Source organism: Ictalurus punctatus, chromosome 7 (genome assembly GCF_001660625.3).
Source record: "Ictalurus punctatus breed USDA103 chromosome 7, Coco_2.0, whole genome shotgun sequence".
Classification (NCBI taxonomy): domain Eukaryota; kingdom Metazoa; phylum Chordata; class Actinopteri; order Siluriformes; family Ictaluridae; genus Ictalurus; species Ictalurus punctatus.
The window spans coordinates 3,440,035-3,455,535 of record NC_030422.2 but is presented as its reverse complement, the minus strand read 5'-3'; the positions used below and the strand labels follow the sequence as shown (position 1 = coordinate 3,455,535).

General features: G+C 36.6%; 1 protein-coding gene across 5 annotated transcripts in view; it reads right to left on the bottom strand.

Annotated features, from left to right (window-relative positions):
- Positions 1 to 15,501, bottom strand: part of astn1 (astrotactin 1) — a 295,200-nt gene that overhangs the window by 63,716 nt on the left and 215,983 nt on the right. For all 5 annotated transcript variants that reach the window (XM_017471160.3, XM_017471161.3, XM_017471162.3 and 2 more), the window contains one exon: positions 12,382 to 12,570. In XM_017471160.3, coding sequence (XP_017326649.1) covers positions 12,382 to 12,570 — 189 coding nt within the window. The remainder of the gene's footprint in view (positions 1 to 12,381; positions 12,571 to 15,501) is intronic.

Sequence of the window (15,501 nt, the reverse complement as noted above, 5' to 3'; positions counted from 1 at the left end):
ATAGCCAAATCCTCTTGTTGCTCGAAACTCTGTACATCAATGCCTTCTGTTTTTATCTCCCCTGAGCCATGTGTATAGAGAGTTTAAATAATCGCAGAAATATGCTTGCTTCTTGTCTTCACTTGGCAAAGCAGTTATGAAAAAAAATCATGTAAAACCTTTGAGACTATTTTAGGGGTTTGCTGATGGTCAGAATTTTTTACTTTATACATTGTTCTGATAAACTGCTGATGTGTAAAATATCTTTACTCAACTAGTGAGTTAAACAGTAGTACCAGTAGTTTTCTACAACAGTGATAGTGGGTTTCATAGTTATTGTACCATGAATTTTTCCATATCATCCCAACCCTAAACACCAACATGGCCAGGAGCACACAGCCCTAGCTTAGCCTACATATTCACCAAATTGAAAGAGAGGAAAAACAATGAATGAAACATTCATGCTGCAGCCAGTGATGCATGCGCAAGCACTCAAAAGAATAAACGAGAAAGAATATGTGAGAGAGGCTGAAGATTGAAACAAAATCAATGCAGAAAGCTCTGTTCAAGTTTTAATTTGTTTTCCTGAGCACACTTCAAGTCCCCCTGAAAACATCAATATGATGATTGAATATTACCTGGCATAAAGACACAGAATACTTTATTAGACCTCAGAGGAGAAGGGATAAGGTAACATTCAAGGAAATACATGGGACTTTTAACCTTAAAGATATATTAAAAGTTTCAAAGCGGTTGTCCATTACCTACCCTCATCCTTAACAAATATCTATATTGCAGACGGGTTTTATTTGCAGAAGTAACTGGTTTGTCAGTCAATTTCCTTTTTTTCCCCTTCATAAATTAGGAAACATTGTCATGATGAAAGCTTAACCTGCGAAATAAACCACTGTAAGAGTAGAGCCTCTTACATCTTAACCATGAATTAGGCCCAAAATGACCTTGATATTAAAATTAAATTATTCTTTTGTAGTATTTGTTGGCTACAGACATACTCTGGGCATGCTATAATTAATTATCTTGCAAACGACTTCCAAAACAAATGTTGTGCATTTATAATGTATGCTAATTAAGTAATTACTCTTACATAAACTCTATATACTTCACTCCATTTTTCTTCAATTAAGCTTTAATAGCATTCATCAGCACACTGTTACTCATAAATAAGAACACAGGTCTATGGTAAAGAAAGACTTTTTTATTTTTATTAATGCTTATAGAATAGTTAATAGTTAATTTATGATCACGTTACCATTTACTAGGTTTTTATGGAGTTAGGGTACAAAATAGTCACTGAACACTTACAAATGCACCAATTGATGTACTAAAAGTGCTATGCATATTTTTCACACGACGGGTGCCTGGAGGCCACACCAATTAATCACAGGTCTATTCCTGGAATTGCCCAATTTATTTTATTTATGCTAATAAAAATTTGATTAATGTGCCAGACTAATCAATGGTAAAAATTTGTAATTGTAGCACCTTTTCATCTCTGAAAATCTGTGATGCGTTAAAGTAGAAAAGGAAATAATTCAATGAACATATTTAAACAGTGAAGCTGTAATGGCACGGCTTATTGGAAACCTGCAGCACAGGAAAATTAACACAAGAGCTGATGTAAAAGCAAGTGCTACCTAATGGAACTCGTGTATCGTGAATACAGTTGAGTAAAGGCATCTCAATCACTGGATGTTCACATTCAGACAATTCTTACCAAGTTGGCAAAGCACACAAAGTATGAATATTGTAAAGGCCAATATTTAGCATAATTCTTCAGAATAATTCTTGCATGATGTTCAGTTAGATGGTGTGCTGAGTCATGCCATCATCTGTCTGTTTGAGCACACAGACTCACAGGCAAAGGAATGTAGTTTGAGTCATTTTACTGAGTCAAATGAAGCTGGCAGGCAGTGCATGCAACTCATGACTACACATACACACTAAAGGTATACAGTCACATCTGAAAATACTGGAATGGCAAGGCCAGTTCTCTTGTTTTTGCTATACACTGAAGACATTTGGGTTTGAGATCAAAAGGTGAATATGAGCTCATAGTTGATATTTTCAGCTTTCATTTCCTGATATTTATATCCGGATATCTAGATATGTTATAACAACATAGAACATGACACCTTTTGTTTGAACCCACCTGTTTTACAAATGATCAAAAGAATTGAACATGTGGTTGTGTTTCTTGTTGCCCAGGTGTGCCCTGTTAGATTGATTGTTAAAACAATTAAGCGCTCTGAATGTCTACTTTTGTTTTGAGGCCTGTGTTCTGCCTGTGAAGACTGCATTTGTTGTTAAAAAAGATAAACCAAGATGAAGACCAGAGAGCTGTCTATGGGAGAGAAACAAGCCCTTTTGAAGCTAACGTAAGAGGGAAAATCAATCAGGGCCTTTACACAAGTATTGGGGATACCCAGTGCAACAATTTGGAGTGTCCTGAAAAAGAAAGATGTAGGGATACCAACAACCAGACATCAAATTAGGTCGGTCAAGGAAAACACCAGCAGTTGATGACAAACCCTGACCGAGTCAATCACCAGATCTTAACCCAACTGAGCATGCATTTCACCTTCTGAAAAGGAGACTGAAAGGGGAAACCCATATCCTCAAAAACAAACAACAACTGAAAGAAGCTGCATTATAAGCCTGGAAAAGCATCACAAAAGAAGAATGCAACAGTTTGGTGATATCATTGGTTCGCTGGCTTGATGTACTTATTGCAAGCAAGGGATATGTAACTAAAGATTTGAAGTGTCGTTTACTTTCATTTACTTTAAGACTCCTAAGTTCCTATTCTTTTGCTCACCTAAAAAGTGGGTGGTCTGCCACCATAGGTTCCATGTACTGCATTGTTTAACACATCTAGATGTAAATATCAGAACATGAACACTGGAATGCTGATCTATCATCAAATTAATATTTTGATCTTAAACCCAAATGTCTTTAGTGTACTGTATAGCAAAAAAAATAAATAAATAATATATATATATATATATATATATATATATATATATATATATATATATATATATATATATATATATAAGCCTTGATGTTCCAGGATTCAGAGGAGACTGTACATGCCAAGAATGAGAAGCCAGTAACTGTTATACTTATCATATCCCGACAAATTTAACCATTATCACGCATCTGTTTCTTGGGTAACTTTATGTAATAACTTTATACCAACGTCTTAATATGTCTATGTCTAATCAATAGAAACACAAGGTTATCTAGAAGGAATTTCTAAATGAGAGACTGAAGAATCACTTAAAGATTGTTGCACTGCATTCACTTACCTGCAGGGGGCAATTTAGCTGCATACATGGCCCCAAAAAGTGAAGGAAAGAAAGCCAAGGCCATAATTGATTTAAAAAAAAAAAAAAAAAAAAAACTTTTCCACCCCCTTCACAGAACCCCAGTGACCACTGCACCCTGCCAGTATCCATATTGCTCTGTCTTAATTAGGACCTCCATTAAGTGGCTAAGTCAGACACTAAGTTATAAATTCTGGCATTCATTTCAGGACAAGAATCCGTTCTGGTCATTATGATTAAATTAGTGAAAGGCCAGAACTCCCTGACAGGGCTGTGATCCTCAACCTTCAGGTGGTGCACTACAGCTTCTCTTTAACCTTTATTAATATGCTGATGCTCCTCTGGGTGTCTTAATTGCATTTCTGTTTATGCCTTGATTTGAAAGGCTGCTTTTTGAAGACCAGCAGAAAACTCTGTAATTTATTCATATGGATGCCTTGTAGTGCATAATAACATGCTTCACATTCAGATACTCTGTTTTTCGGTTGACTAAACTTCTGACAGCACAGTACTTTCTTGCAGATGGATTATATTTAACAACATCTTTAAAAAAAAAAAAAAAGATTTCTATGCATAGTCAAAATAAACAGTATGCATGAACTTAAGCAGTCATGAGTTTAAAACGTTTGCAGCATTTTGTCTTGAAGAGTCAAAATAACTTCAAGTCAATGCCTTTCTTTTATTTATTTATTTGTTTATTCTGGAGATTATATATTTCTGAAGCAGAATGCAATAAGCTACCACTTTACAGCACTGTTATGCATAATCAGTGATCAAATATCTAGATTTACTTCTATTAAAAAAAGATTTTATATATATATATATATATATATATATATATATATATATATATATATATATATATATATATATATATATATATATATAAAATTCTCTGTCAATTAATATGATAAGGCAAATCAGGGCACAAAGATTCAAATAAGTATTTAATGTAGTCTAATATACCAAGGTTGCTAAACAAGTTATCACAATTGGATGCCTCTCCAGCACTGTATTTGTTTTGGACTCCATGAAAGCCACAAACAGCAGTGGAGACAATACAAACATTTGACGGAGTCCGAAACCCACCTTAAATAGTTCTGACTTGATGCCAGGAATGCCTCTCATTGCCATTCACAAAGCTCGCACATTACACATGACTGAAACATGTGAACAATGTATAGTCCATACCTTTTGCATTGCACACACTAAATCAAACTCTTTCCCTGCTAGAGAAGTGAAATTCTATATACATAACCTATGCAAGTTGACTTTGCATTCAGTATATGACTTGCAATAGGACATATCACAACCAAACGATGCAGCACGATTAAAAAAAATGTATGTACATCTGTCAGGTAGCATGAATGCCAAGAACACCCACAGATAATTCTTAAGCAACATCTGCGACGGCACTGGCATTTCTGTGAAGTGCCTGAGTGCTTGCCTGAATATTGCACTTGCAAATCAGTACCACAAGTACAGCATGAAATACCTTCTCACACGTCCTTCAAAGTCCAAAGCCTAATTAAGCTTAATAAGATCCCTTCCCTATAAGACTCGTTTATTACATCAGCAATGATTACATCCCAAACTTTTAACACTCTGTTAACAATGTGTTTTTTTTTATGCTCTATTCGTTTATGCACTAAACTAATCAGACTTCTCTCCTTCCCATCAACTACAGCAGACCAAGTAGCAGGTATTATTTGTGTGGTGGATCATTTTCAGCACAGCAGTTAGTAAAAGTAAAAGCTACTAATGTATTAAGCACAGCAGCATTACAGGGCATTAAAAAAATGTTACTGATGGCTTGTAACCAAACCAAAAATATCCAGCCAACAGTGGTTCTGAGGGCTAGAGGATAATTAATACAAACTGTGCATGGAGAAAAAAGAAAATCACAAAGAGCTTTAGTCTATAATTGTACATACCATATATTGGTACATAGTTGGACCAAAAAGTAATCAAATGGCAGTAAGAAAAGAAAATGCTCAAAAACCTACTGCTTTTCCTGATACACACTAAGATGTAACTAGAAATTTATTGTCACTGCTCTGCTAAGTGTGTGTGTGTGTATGTGTGTGTGTGTGTGTGTGTGTGTGTGTGTGTGTGTGTGTGTGTGAATATCAAAAGCTGCCATTGATAAAATGGGAATTTTATTCCCATGGAAGTGCTGTGTAAAAAAACAAAAAAACAAATCTCTATTTATTTTGCAGATTTGTTTTGTAGGAATTATTTTTGGGTTCTATGTCTATGATTATATTGATAAAAACATCAATATAATCAATATACGATATCAAATCGTTCATTCCAACAATCTGTTTCTGTCAACCTTTCGTTTCGGTCACCTATTTCATTTTCTCACTAGTGGCATCCCTGCTGAAGAATCCAGATCAGTCTGACCAAAACACAGGCCGAGCTGGTCATACTGGTAGACCTGGTACATGCTGGTAAACAGTTTATTAATTACTGCTACTGATGTTACATCCTAGACAAGCTATATTTAAGAAAATAGCACAGCTTTAGACACATAATAAGGAAGCTGGAAAATAACTCAGCAGGTGGTAAAGATGGCCTACCAGTTTAATCAGCTCAGCTCAGACTGTGTTTTGGCAGCTGGTAATACTGGATTTTCCAGCAGGGATGTGTTTTTTTCCTGAACATTTTCTGCTTTATGTGTAAAATGAAATGTTGCTTTAAAACAAGTCAATACAAAGCAGAGAGAGAGGAGATAGAGATGGAGAGTGCGTGAGAGAGAGAGAGAGAGAGAGAGAGAGAGAGAGAGAGAGAGAGAGAGAGAGAGAGAGAGAGAGAGGTGGTGGGGGTATCTATGTGATCATAATTCTTTTTTTTTTTACTGAGATACTGTGTACCTACGTGCCTCATCTGTTTTAGCACTGATGATGCGTGCAGGCATGAAGACTGTATCCCCTTTGGTCATTGGAGTTTAATTTAGAGTTGGGGAGAGTGCGAAGCAGCAGAGCGCTCAAGCCACAAGATAATAGACATTACTTCAAATTACCTCAGGACAAGGGAGAGGAACTTTTAACTAACACCACTCCATCAAACTCCTCCATCCACTCTCTAAGCAGATCACTGGCACACATCGAGGCATTGAGAATGAAACTTAATTCCAAACTTGGATCCTTGGAACGCTGACCAGAATGTGCACTGGATATCTCATTCAAAACATGTAGACGAGGTGATAACACTGACCAGTGCAGGTGTGAGTATTATAGTAGAAATATCTTCTTTTTTTTTCCCTTGTCCCTGAGTTTCCCTTGAAGCACCATAACAGTAGCAATCAGACTTCAGGCATGTGGCAGCGGTGGCATGGTTGAGCATCAGCTGCAGACAGAGAGGATGCAGGTTGAAGCGACAGGTAACGCGTGATGATTCTCACCTGTGTCTGATTAGCGCCAGTCTATTTATGTGTGTTTCTTTGTACTTTCAGTGGCTGTCACAACAGATTGAGAGCGGTATAGTTGGCAGAGCCTGCTACACACACTTGAACGAAGTGAAAGCCATGAGCTAGTGACGGCCCCTTTTCAGTTGTTGAAGGTGTGCTGAAAAGCATGGGGCAAAGCAACACAAACCATAAAACCTGCTAAAATTCCACCCACCTCCTGAGTCTTCCACACCCTTACACACCTGGGTTCTACAATGGCTTTCTAATGGCTTAGATGACTTATTATTTTAGTCATACACTGCAGCCGTGGTTACAGCGCATTTCTTAAATGAAACTTCTCATATACACTGGACTGTTTTAAATGGACATTTACACTATGTCATCCAGACGCAATTCCAATGCCACAGTACATGTGCTCCTCCTGAATTGGCATCAACCCTGCTGACTATCAAGTACTCTTCATACCTTTCCCTAGGTTACTATGACAATTAGGAGTCTCTTTAAATAAAGCAAGTGTGATGTAAGCGTGTGACACTACAGATCTGCACAATGTGTTCAGGTGCAAGACAATTAAAAGCAGAACGAACAGATGTTGTCAGCTGTATATATACACAGCAGAATATATATATATATATATATATATATACACACACACACACACATGCTGTATACATGCATATATACATGCTGTATATATACATGCTGCTGAGTGCAAGCAAAGGTAACATCTTGCTGAAAACATCTGTTCGTGCTGCTTTTAATTGTCTTGCACCTGAGCACATAGTGCACATTCATCACCTCCAACAAGTGAAGAGGGGAACTCGAGGGAGCTTCTTTATGGCAGGCAAGGAGAGTGAGAGTATCCATCTTCTGATCATCTTTCTCTCTCTGTCTCTCTCTCTTTTGTTAGTCAAAGACAGCGAGACTGAGACAAAATGAGACATCCTTGGAGCAGGTTAGGCAATTACTAATAGATAATAGTAATCTACAGTGCTTCCTCTGGATAACCCAGTTTCCCAGAAGTTTGGTTTGTAGATTGGTGACTATAAATTGCCCCTAGGTGTGAATGAGTGTGCAAAAATGTGTGTACAATGGGACTAGTGTCCTATTCAGGGTGTATTCCTGAATAGGTCAGCGTTTTTATGGTGTTTACTGTTTTTTTTTTCTTCTTCTTCTTTTCATTTTTGACTTGGGTTCTATCCAAGTGAAAAATATATTGATCACTATGTAAAATATTACGAACAGAGCATGAGACATTTTTTCAAGGAGACAACCTTGATGCATCTATATATCAGTGTATCTGCAAATAGATTTTGCTCTTACAGCTGTGCTTCTGATAAAATTGTAGGAGATGAATCCGTCAGCTGAACAAATTGAAATAGGGTTTATTGTTTATATATGTGTATATATGTTTAGCAAAATGGGAAATTGAACACCTACCGTTTTTTAATTTTTTTTTAAATTATTATTATTTTTAAACCTAACGTCCATCGTGCCATATTTTTGGAGTAATGGTTAAGCATTGTGTCAGGCTACTGGATGTTATCCAGTATTTCTAAAATAAATAAATAAATAAATAAATGGTCTGCAGCCAATTGCACCAGCTGAACAGAAGTTCTATCACAGTAAGTGTAACATTCTTCATAAATAAAACTCTGTGATTCTGTCGATAGTCAACAATGTTGCCATTTGCAACAATGTAAAAAATTTTTTTTTTTTTTTTTTTAAACAACATTTGCACCTATTGCTCAATTTTCAGTATATTCAAATGCAGATTAGGTTTAAAGGCATTAGTTATTTTCCATTTCTATGACTTGTTACTAAAATGCCAAAAAATGTTAATTTCTTCATGAGATCCCAAACAGCAGAACAGAAACTGCACACACATATAAAATGCCTTTTTTTTTTTTTTTTTTGTAAAACACTTTATTCTAAAACCAGTCCTTTTTTTATTATTATTTTGCTCATTTATGGAGGATTAGAATAATTAGAAGTAAACATCTTACACTGAACGAATATGGACATTAATCGCTTTCCTGTGTATCGACACGTCTCGATAATGGATGTAATATTTCCTATTTGTCAGATCGTGTTTCTGATTGGTTGGCGATAGTGAAACACATCATTCTGTGCAACAAAGTTTTGATCTACGATTACTTTATACGATATTAGTGAGTGTCGGTGGTGCCATCAATATTCAGTACCCCACTACTTTTAAAATAACTGTCTCTATGTATGGTTTAGGACCTGACTTACAATCAAATGGCAACAGGAATTTATGTATTTTTGCTGCTTTTCTTAACATGGCTGGCTGAAGTTGATCAATATACCAATGGCATTCTAACAGGTCGAAAGAGCAGAGCATTCAGGTCCAAATATACAAACCCGGTATTTATGTAGTGTGCCAAAGCCTTTCATATGGCACTTTGAGAGGTTTTCACAAACCCACTCACACAAACACACACAAAAATATAAGCTCTGGGTTACTGATCAGAAGGTCCCAGAAGTGGGTTCAGGTCCCAATACCATCAACCTGCCACTGTTGAGCAAGGCTTGAGCAAGGCCCTTGAGCAATGCTCTTAACCTTCTCAGCTCCAGGTATGTCATACCGTGCCTGACCCTGCGATCTGACCCCGCGATCTGACCCCAGCTTGTTAGGAATATGCAAAGAAAATAATTGATGCATAAAGGCTTCTATTCATCACTATGATGAATAAAGGCTTCTTCTCCGTCTTCTTCTTCTATTGATCAGCTCTTGCATGATCTGTTCATTAATTGAGAACACAGCACTCATGTCCACTCAATAGCTTTCAAACAAAAAAACGATTTCATGCACACACTCACATAAAACCACATAAAAGAAGAGAACAATTAAGAAAACTGACTGTTATAGCTGTTCTGCGGTGATGTATATTCTAAATTCAAACTGCCGTATACACATTTAATGACTAGAAACTTGGCTCGCAGGTATGCAGCAAACCAAACATAACTTAATGTGACAATGTGATACAAAATATTTCACTTTTTCTCTCCTAAGTAGTCGTTTCGGCATAATTTTCTGCTAATTCGTCAAGATTACATCAAGGTGATCCCTTATCACGTGCATGAATATGTACAAGGCAGGTGGATGGTGTCTCCCTCCATGTAGAAATCATGCCTGAGAGTAAAGCTGCCGTTCCCAAAGAGTTCATGTTATCTGGGCTAAGGGCAAGAGCACAAATCTTCAGCCAGGTCTCCAGTGAGCTCATTACCCACACCCAAAGAGTGGGATCTTTTACTGAAGGACTAACATCTCTCTCTTTCCTTCCCTCCCTCCCGCCCTCTCTCTCTCTCAGTTCCAGGTGTTCTGACTCCCTTGACATTACAGTACAGTAGATGGTCCTAATTCAAAAAAACATCATGAAATGTCACTAAAATGACAAAAATTAACCAATAACAAACTGAGAGGGAAAAAAAAAAACACTTTTGCTGAGTTCTTAAACTTGCCTGAAATTTCAGCACATAATAGTGTCCATGAACATGTGAGTGGCTGGCAAAATGAAGAATAATGGAGGGAGCAGGTAGGTAGGAAAACTCAATCATTTAATGCCATCTATCACAAGTGAAAAGCTTTCTCTGAATTGCAAAGCACAATGTCCTTGGGAAGAAGGAAAAGTGGTCGATTGGTGCAAAGGGAACAGTGGTGTGTGAGCTACTGGGTCGAAGCGGAGGAGGGAGGAGGGTCATTACTTATCTGCTTTTGTCTGAGATGTGAAAACAACCACAAGTGAAAAGATGGATGGCTCGGTGTGCCAGCGGTTCAACAAAACTCAACATTTTGAATGGCTTGGGAGTTCAGTTTACTTAAAGCTCTCTCGTCTGTGAAATGTGAGCGAACCTCGAAGAGAAAAAAAAAAAAAACAGTTAAACGCTCTCATTACTGACTGGAGGCAAAATACCATAAATAATACCAAGTACAGACTTCATGTTACTTGCTGCTGATGCTTTTCTTTGTGTATTACAAGTGAAAAAGGACAGACAGAAGCATCCAAGATTTAGGCAACCTTTATTTACTTCATACCTTTTTTTTGACTGCAGTTTTATTGTTCTTACATGTTTCTATCATCACACTTAGGACCACAGAAACTGTTCGTATGGAGTCTTTCCACATGGCTGACATGAACAGCTGTGTTGCATATCTGTTTAAGTCAATTTGAGTATGTAAAGATATCCTCTTCTCATGAGACGTTCTCCAATTCACGACTTCATATGAAATATGAAAGCTATTCATATGTATCTGAAAGCAATTTGTGTGACTGTGAGAGGTAAATATTAGTAAAGAGCTTATCTTGTTTCTCTGTCCTTCGTTATTTCCACATTCACCTTGTGTGCATGGAATTGAGCTGAAAACGGGAAAGTGTCTCCTAGGACTGGGGTAAGCTGGCAGGAGTTCAGATTCAGATGGGAAGCCAAATCATGCCCTGCCCTCCTTTATCGATTGAACAGCTGTAGCTAACCTCCCAAGAGCAGCGCTGGGGTTTAGTTCTCCTTCACTCCCACTCGGAACAAGCGGGACTACGCTCGCACCAAAACATTTCTGGGATTAAGCAGACCACTTTTCACTTCGCTTGTCAAGACGTGCCTCTTGAGTCATTTCTCAAAGTGCATCAAATTGATTTAATGTCAGGCTTCACTCACAGATTTGTCCTTTACTGGTTCACAATGCAGTCAGTGCATGTCCTATTGTTTTAATTACCGTGTTTTCTAAACTTTAATGCAGATTAAACAATTTGCAGTTTGACAGAGTATACAGTCTAGGACAAACAGTTCTTTTTTCTTTTCTTTTTTTACTGTTCTGCAATTCCCTTCACAAATAGGGTACGTTAATAAATATAAATGAGACTTTTTTTTTTTAATTATTATTTGAGAACTACTTGTATAGAATTTAAAAGAGGAATCTGAATATTCTCATGGCACACAGTGGGTCTCATTCATAAATCTTCTAGTAAAATGTTATATATTATATTAAAATTACTAAGCAGAATCTCAGCACAGCTAATTTAATGACATGCAGAAAAGTCCATAAAAGATGAAAATGACACCTAACCACCAAAATGATGAACATTTTTAATTTTAATTTTATTTTATTGTAATTAAATGTGCACGTGCAATTAAAATAAATGTGATTTAAATGTGTAATCTGTATATCAAATTGCAGTAACTGTCAATCTAGGTTCACATTAATCTCCTTGCCTAAATTTACTCAAATCCAGGAGCTCTCTGGATATGAACCTTTTCCCACCAACTAACTAAATCAATTCGCTTGTATCCAGTTTCATTAATGAGGTCCGATATTCTTAATTTATTACAATTATTCCATATATATTTCATTGAAATGGTAACAAATGTAACACAAAATATAAATTGTGTTCAATTATTAATATTTGAACAAAATCAAAATATTATTTTTTTTAGCATTCTGCATTTTTTCTGCTCCTGCTTTCAGTACATAATTGTTTTGTTTTTTTAAACTTATTACACAAATATGTGTGCTTATTGTTCTAATCTATCAGTAGTGCATCCCAAGTCTAAGATTAGCACTATCCCAAAGCAAGACAGTAAAACAGATTCATCTAAAAACTGTAATATGTATATCCAGCTTACCTTTGCTTATGTCCTGATACTCGAGCCACAGCTGGCGCTGCACCTGCTTATTGGGGTACCAGATGGTGCAGGACTCCTCGAAGCCGTACACCGCCTCCTGCACAAAATGATTCCCAAACTCCTTCAGAATGGACACGAAGTCACTGCGCAGTGTGGCACCATCCAAAGAATGAATGGCTGAACTGAAGGCTGAAGAAACAGAGAAAAGAAAGCAGAGGAAAATACAAGAGACGACTCGTTCCATTATAGCATCAGTGTTGAAATATTATAATCTTAATAGAAACTCAAAGCAACATTAAATACATTTCTTTTGTTTTTGGTACAAATTGTAATAAATAAATAAATAAACAAATAAATAAATACTGCATATTTTAAAACACCACTTGAAAAAACTTTTTTTTATTGAAAAGCTTCAATACTCAGCGTTATGCGTGGAATAAAATTATCCGGGGAAAAGAGGGCTAGCTAAACAAATAAACACAAAACCCTGCAGACATTCATGCGCATGTGTGTGGGCTGTGCTTTTGACCTTTGAAAAAATGTTTCAATATATCTTTTTTTTTGTCAATATAACTTTTTTTTTAATCATGGTAGTACTACATAAAACCAAAGTGCAATCAGTCAGACTGAGAACATTTCACTTCTGATCCCTACAGCATTTCTTAATCCATAGAGACTAATGACAAAATTGTACTCATTGCTAATCTCCATCTAGAATTCAGAGACATCTCAGTGTGGGGTTGAGCAAATAAAAGCTGATCAGTTTAACGTAATAAAAAAATATAGAAAACTGTAAATATATATATATATATATATATATATATATATATATATATATATATATATATATATATATATATATATATAAATAAATGAAAACCACAACAAATAAAGCACAAAATTGTGTGTTATTCATGGTCAGTGTGCACCAGTCTAAAAGCATTGCTTGAACTAGCCAGAACTTAAGCATGAAAAATGAATTCTTTCACTGTTAATGGGAAGAGAGAAGCATGGAGGAGAAAAATTGCACATAATGAGGGAGAGGAAATACAACTTCAGTATCATTTACGAAGAGAGAGGCATAACGTGATTTAAGGATATGCACAAGAAACAAATGATTAACAAATACAGCAAATGAAATTCCCTGATACTTTTAGGATACACTACAGTTCTTGTAGAAATTAAAATGTGCATAGGCTTAACTTCACTAATTATTCATTAGTACTCCTCTGGCTTATTGAGCATGCTAAGGGAGATTACATCAAGTGCATACTGGCTCATAGGCTCAAAATATATGGCTAAAAAAAAAAAAAAAAACAATCAAAGAGGAGAAATCCACTGAGGCATGGTCAAAGTCACATAAAGGATTTTGTAATGGAATTTAACCTACATGTAGCTCAATTTACCAGTTCCTTCAGTCCAAAAAAGTAATTTTGTTAATGTAGTACAAAAAGTAACATGAAAATTGCTGTGAAAGCCCATATTTGATTGAACTTATGTCTTTTTTCTGCTCTGATTCAAACTTCAACCCCCCGATTTTCTCCATAATTTGGTCACCAGGCAATTTCCACCCACCACCCAGCTCTCCTGAATCACATGACAGCTACCAACCAGGAGGGTGAAGGCTAACACATGCTTCCTCCGAGACACATGAAGCCAGCTGGTGCTGTCTGTCCTCTTCAGCAAAACAGTGACCTCCACTAATATTGGCACCCTTGGTAAATATGAGCAAAGAAAGCTGTGAAAAATTGTTTTTATTGTTTCAATTTTTGATCTTATGTTCAAAAAAATCACAAAAATATTCTGTTCTCATGGATATCAAACAATTGCACACAGGTTTATTAAAAATAGCTGTCAAATATAGATGTGAAACAATTATTGGCAGCCCTATGAATTCGTATTAGAAAAATATATTTGTAGTATATTCCCATTGATATGCACATTTTTTTTAGTAAACCTGGGTGACTAGGAACAGCAAATTGTTCAACCATGACTTCCTGTTTCACAGGGGTATAACATAAATCATAGGCCAAATTCCCATAGACATTCAGAACAATGGGTTAGACCGAGGAATATAGCTGTGATGTGTGGCAAAAGGTTGTTGAGCTTCAAAATGGGAAGTGGCTATAAGAAAATAGCAAAAGCACTGGAAAAATGCCCATTTCCACCATCAGGACAATAATTAAGAAGTTCCAGTTAACTGGAAATGTTATGAATCAACCTGGAAGAGTTCGTGTGTCTATATGGTCTCAAAGCATTGTGAAGAGGACGGTTCGAGTGGCCAAAAAATCTCCAAGGATCACAGCTGGAGAACTGCAGAAGTTAGTTGTGTCTTGGGGTCAGAAAGTCTCCAAAACTACAATCCGAAGTCACCTACATCACCACAAGCTGTTTGGAAGGGTTTCAAGAAAAAAGCCTCTACTCTCATCCAAAAACAATCTCGAGCGTCTTCAGTTTGCCAGATCGTTAATGTTTTGGGGCTGTTTTTCTGACAGAGGACCTGGACATTTTGTTAGGATACATGGCATCATGGACTCTATCAAATATCAACAGATATTAAATGAAAACCTGACTGCCTCTGCCAGAAAGATTAAAATGGGCTGTGGTTGGATCTTCCAGCAGGACAATGGTCCAAAACATACATCAAAATCAACACAAAAATGGTTTACTGACCACAAAATCAAGATCCTGCCATGACCATCCCAGTCCCCTGACCTGAACCCCATAGAACACCTGTGGGGTGAACTGAAGAGATCTGAAGGATCTGGAGAGGTTCTGTATGGAGGAACGCTCTCAGATCCCTCGCCATGTATTCTCCAACCTCATCAGGCATTATAGGAGAAGACTCAGAGCTGTTACCTTGGCAAAGGGAGCTAGCACAAAGTATTGACTAAAAGGGTGCCAATACTTGTTGCATACCTATATTTAACAAAGTTTTTTTTATATAAACCTGTGTTGTGTTTGCAATTGTTTGATATCCATTTGAGCAGAGAATTTTAACAAAAGATCAAAAGGCTAAACAATACAGACAATTTTTCACAGCTTTCTTTGCTCATATTTACCAAGGGTGCCATAGTATTATAGCATAATAGTGGAGGGCACTGTACATGGGCCCACAGA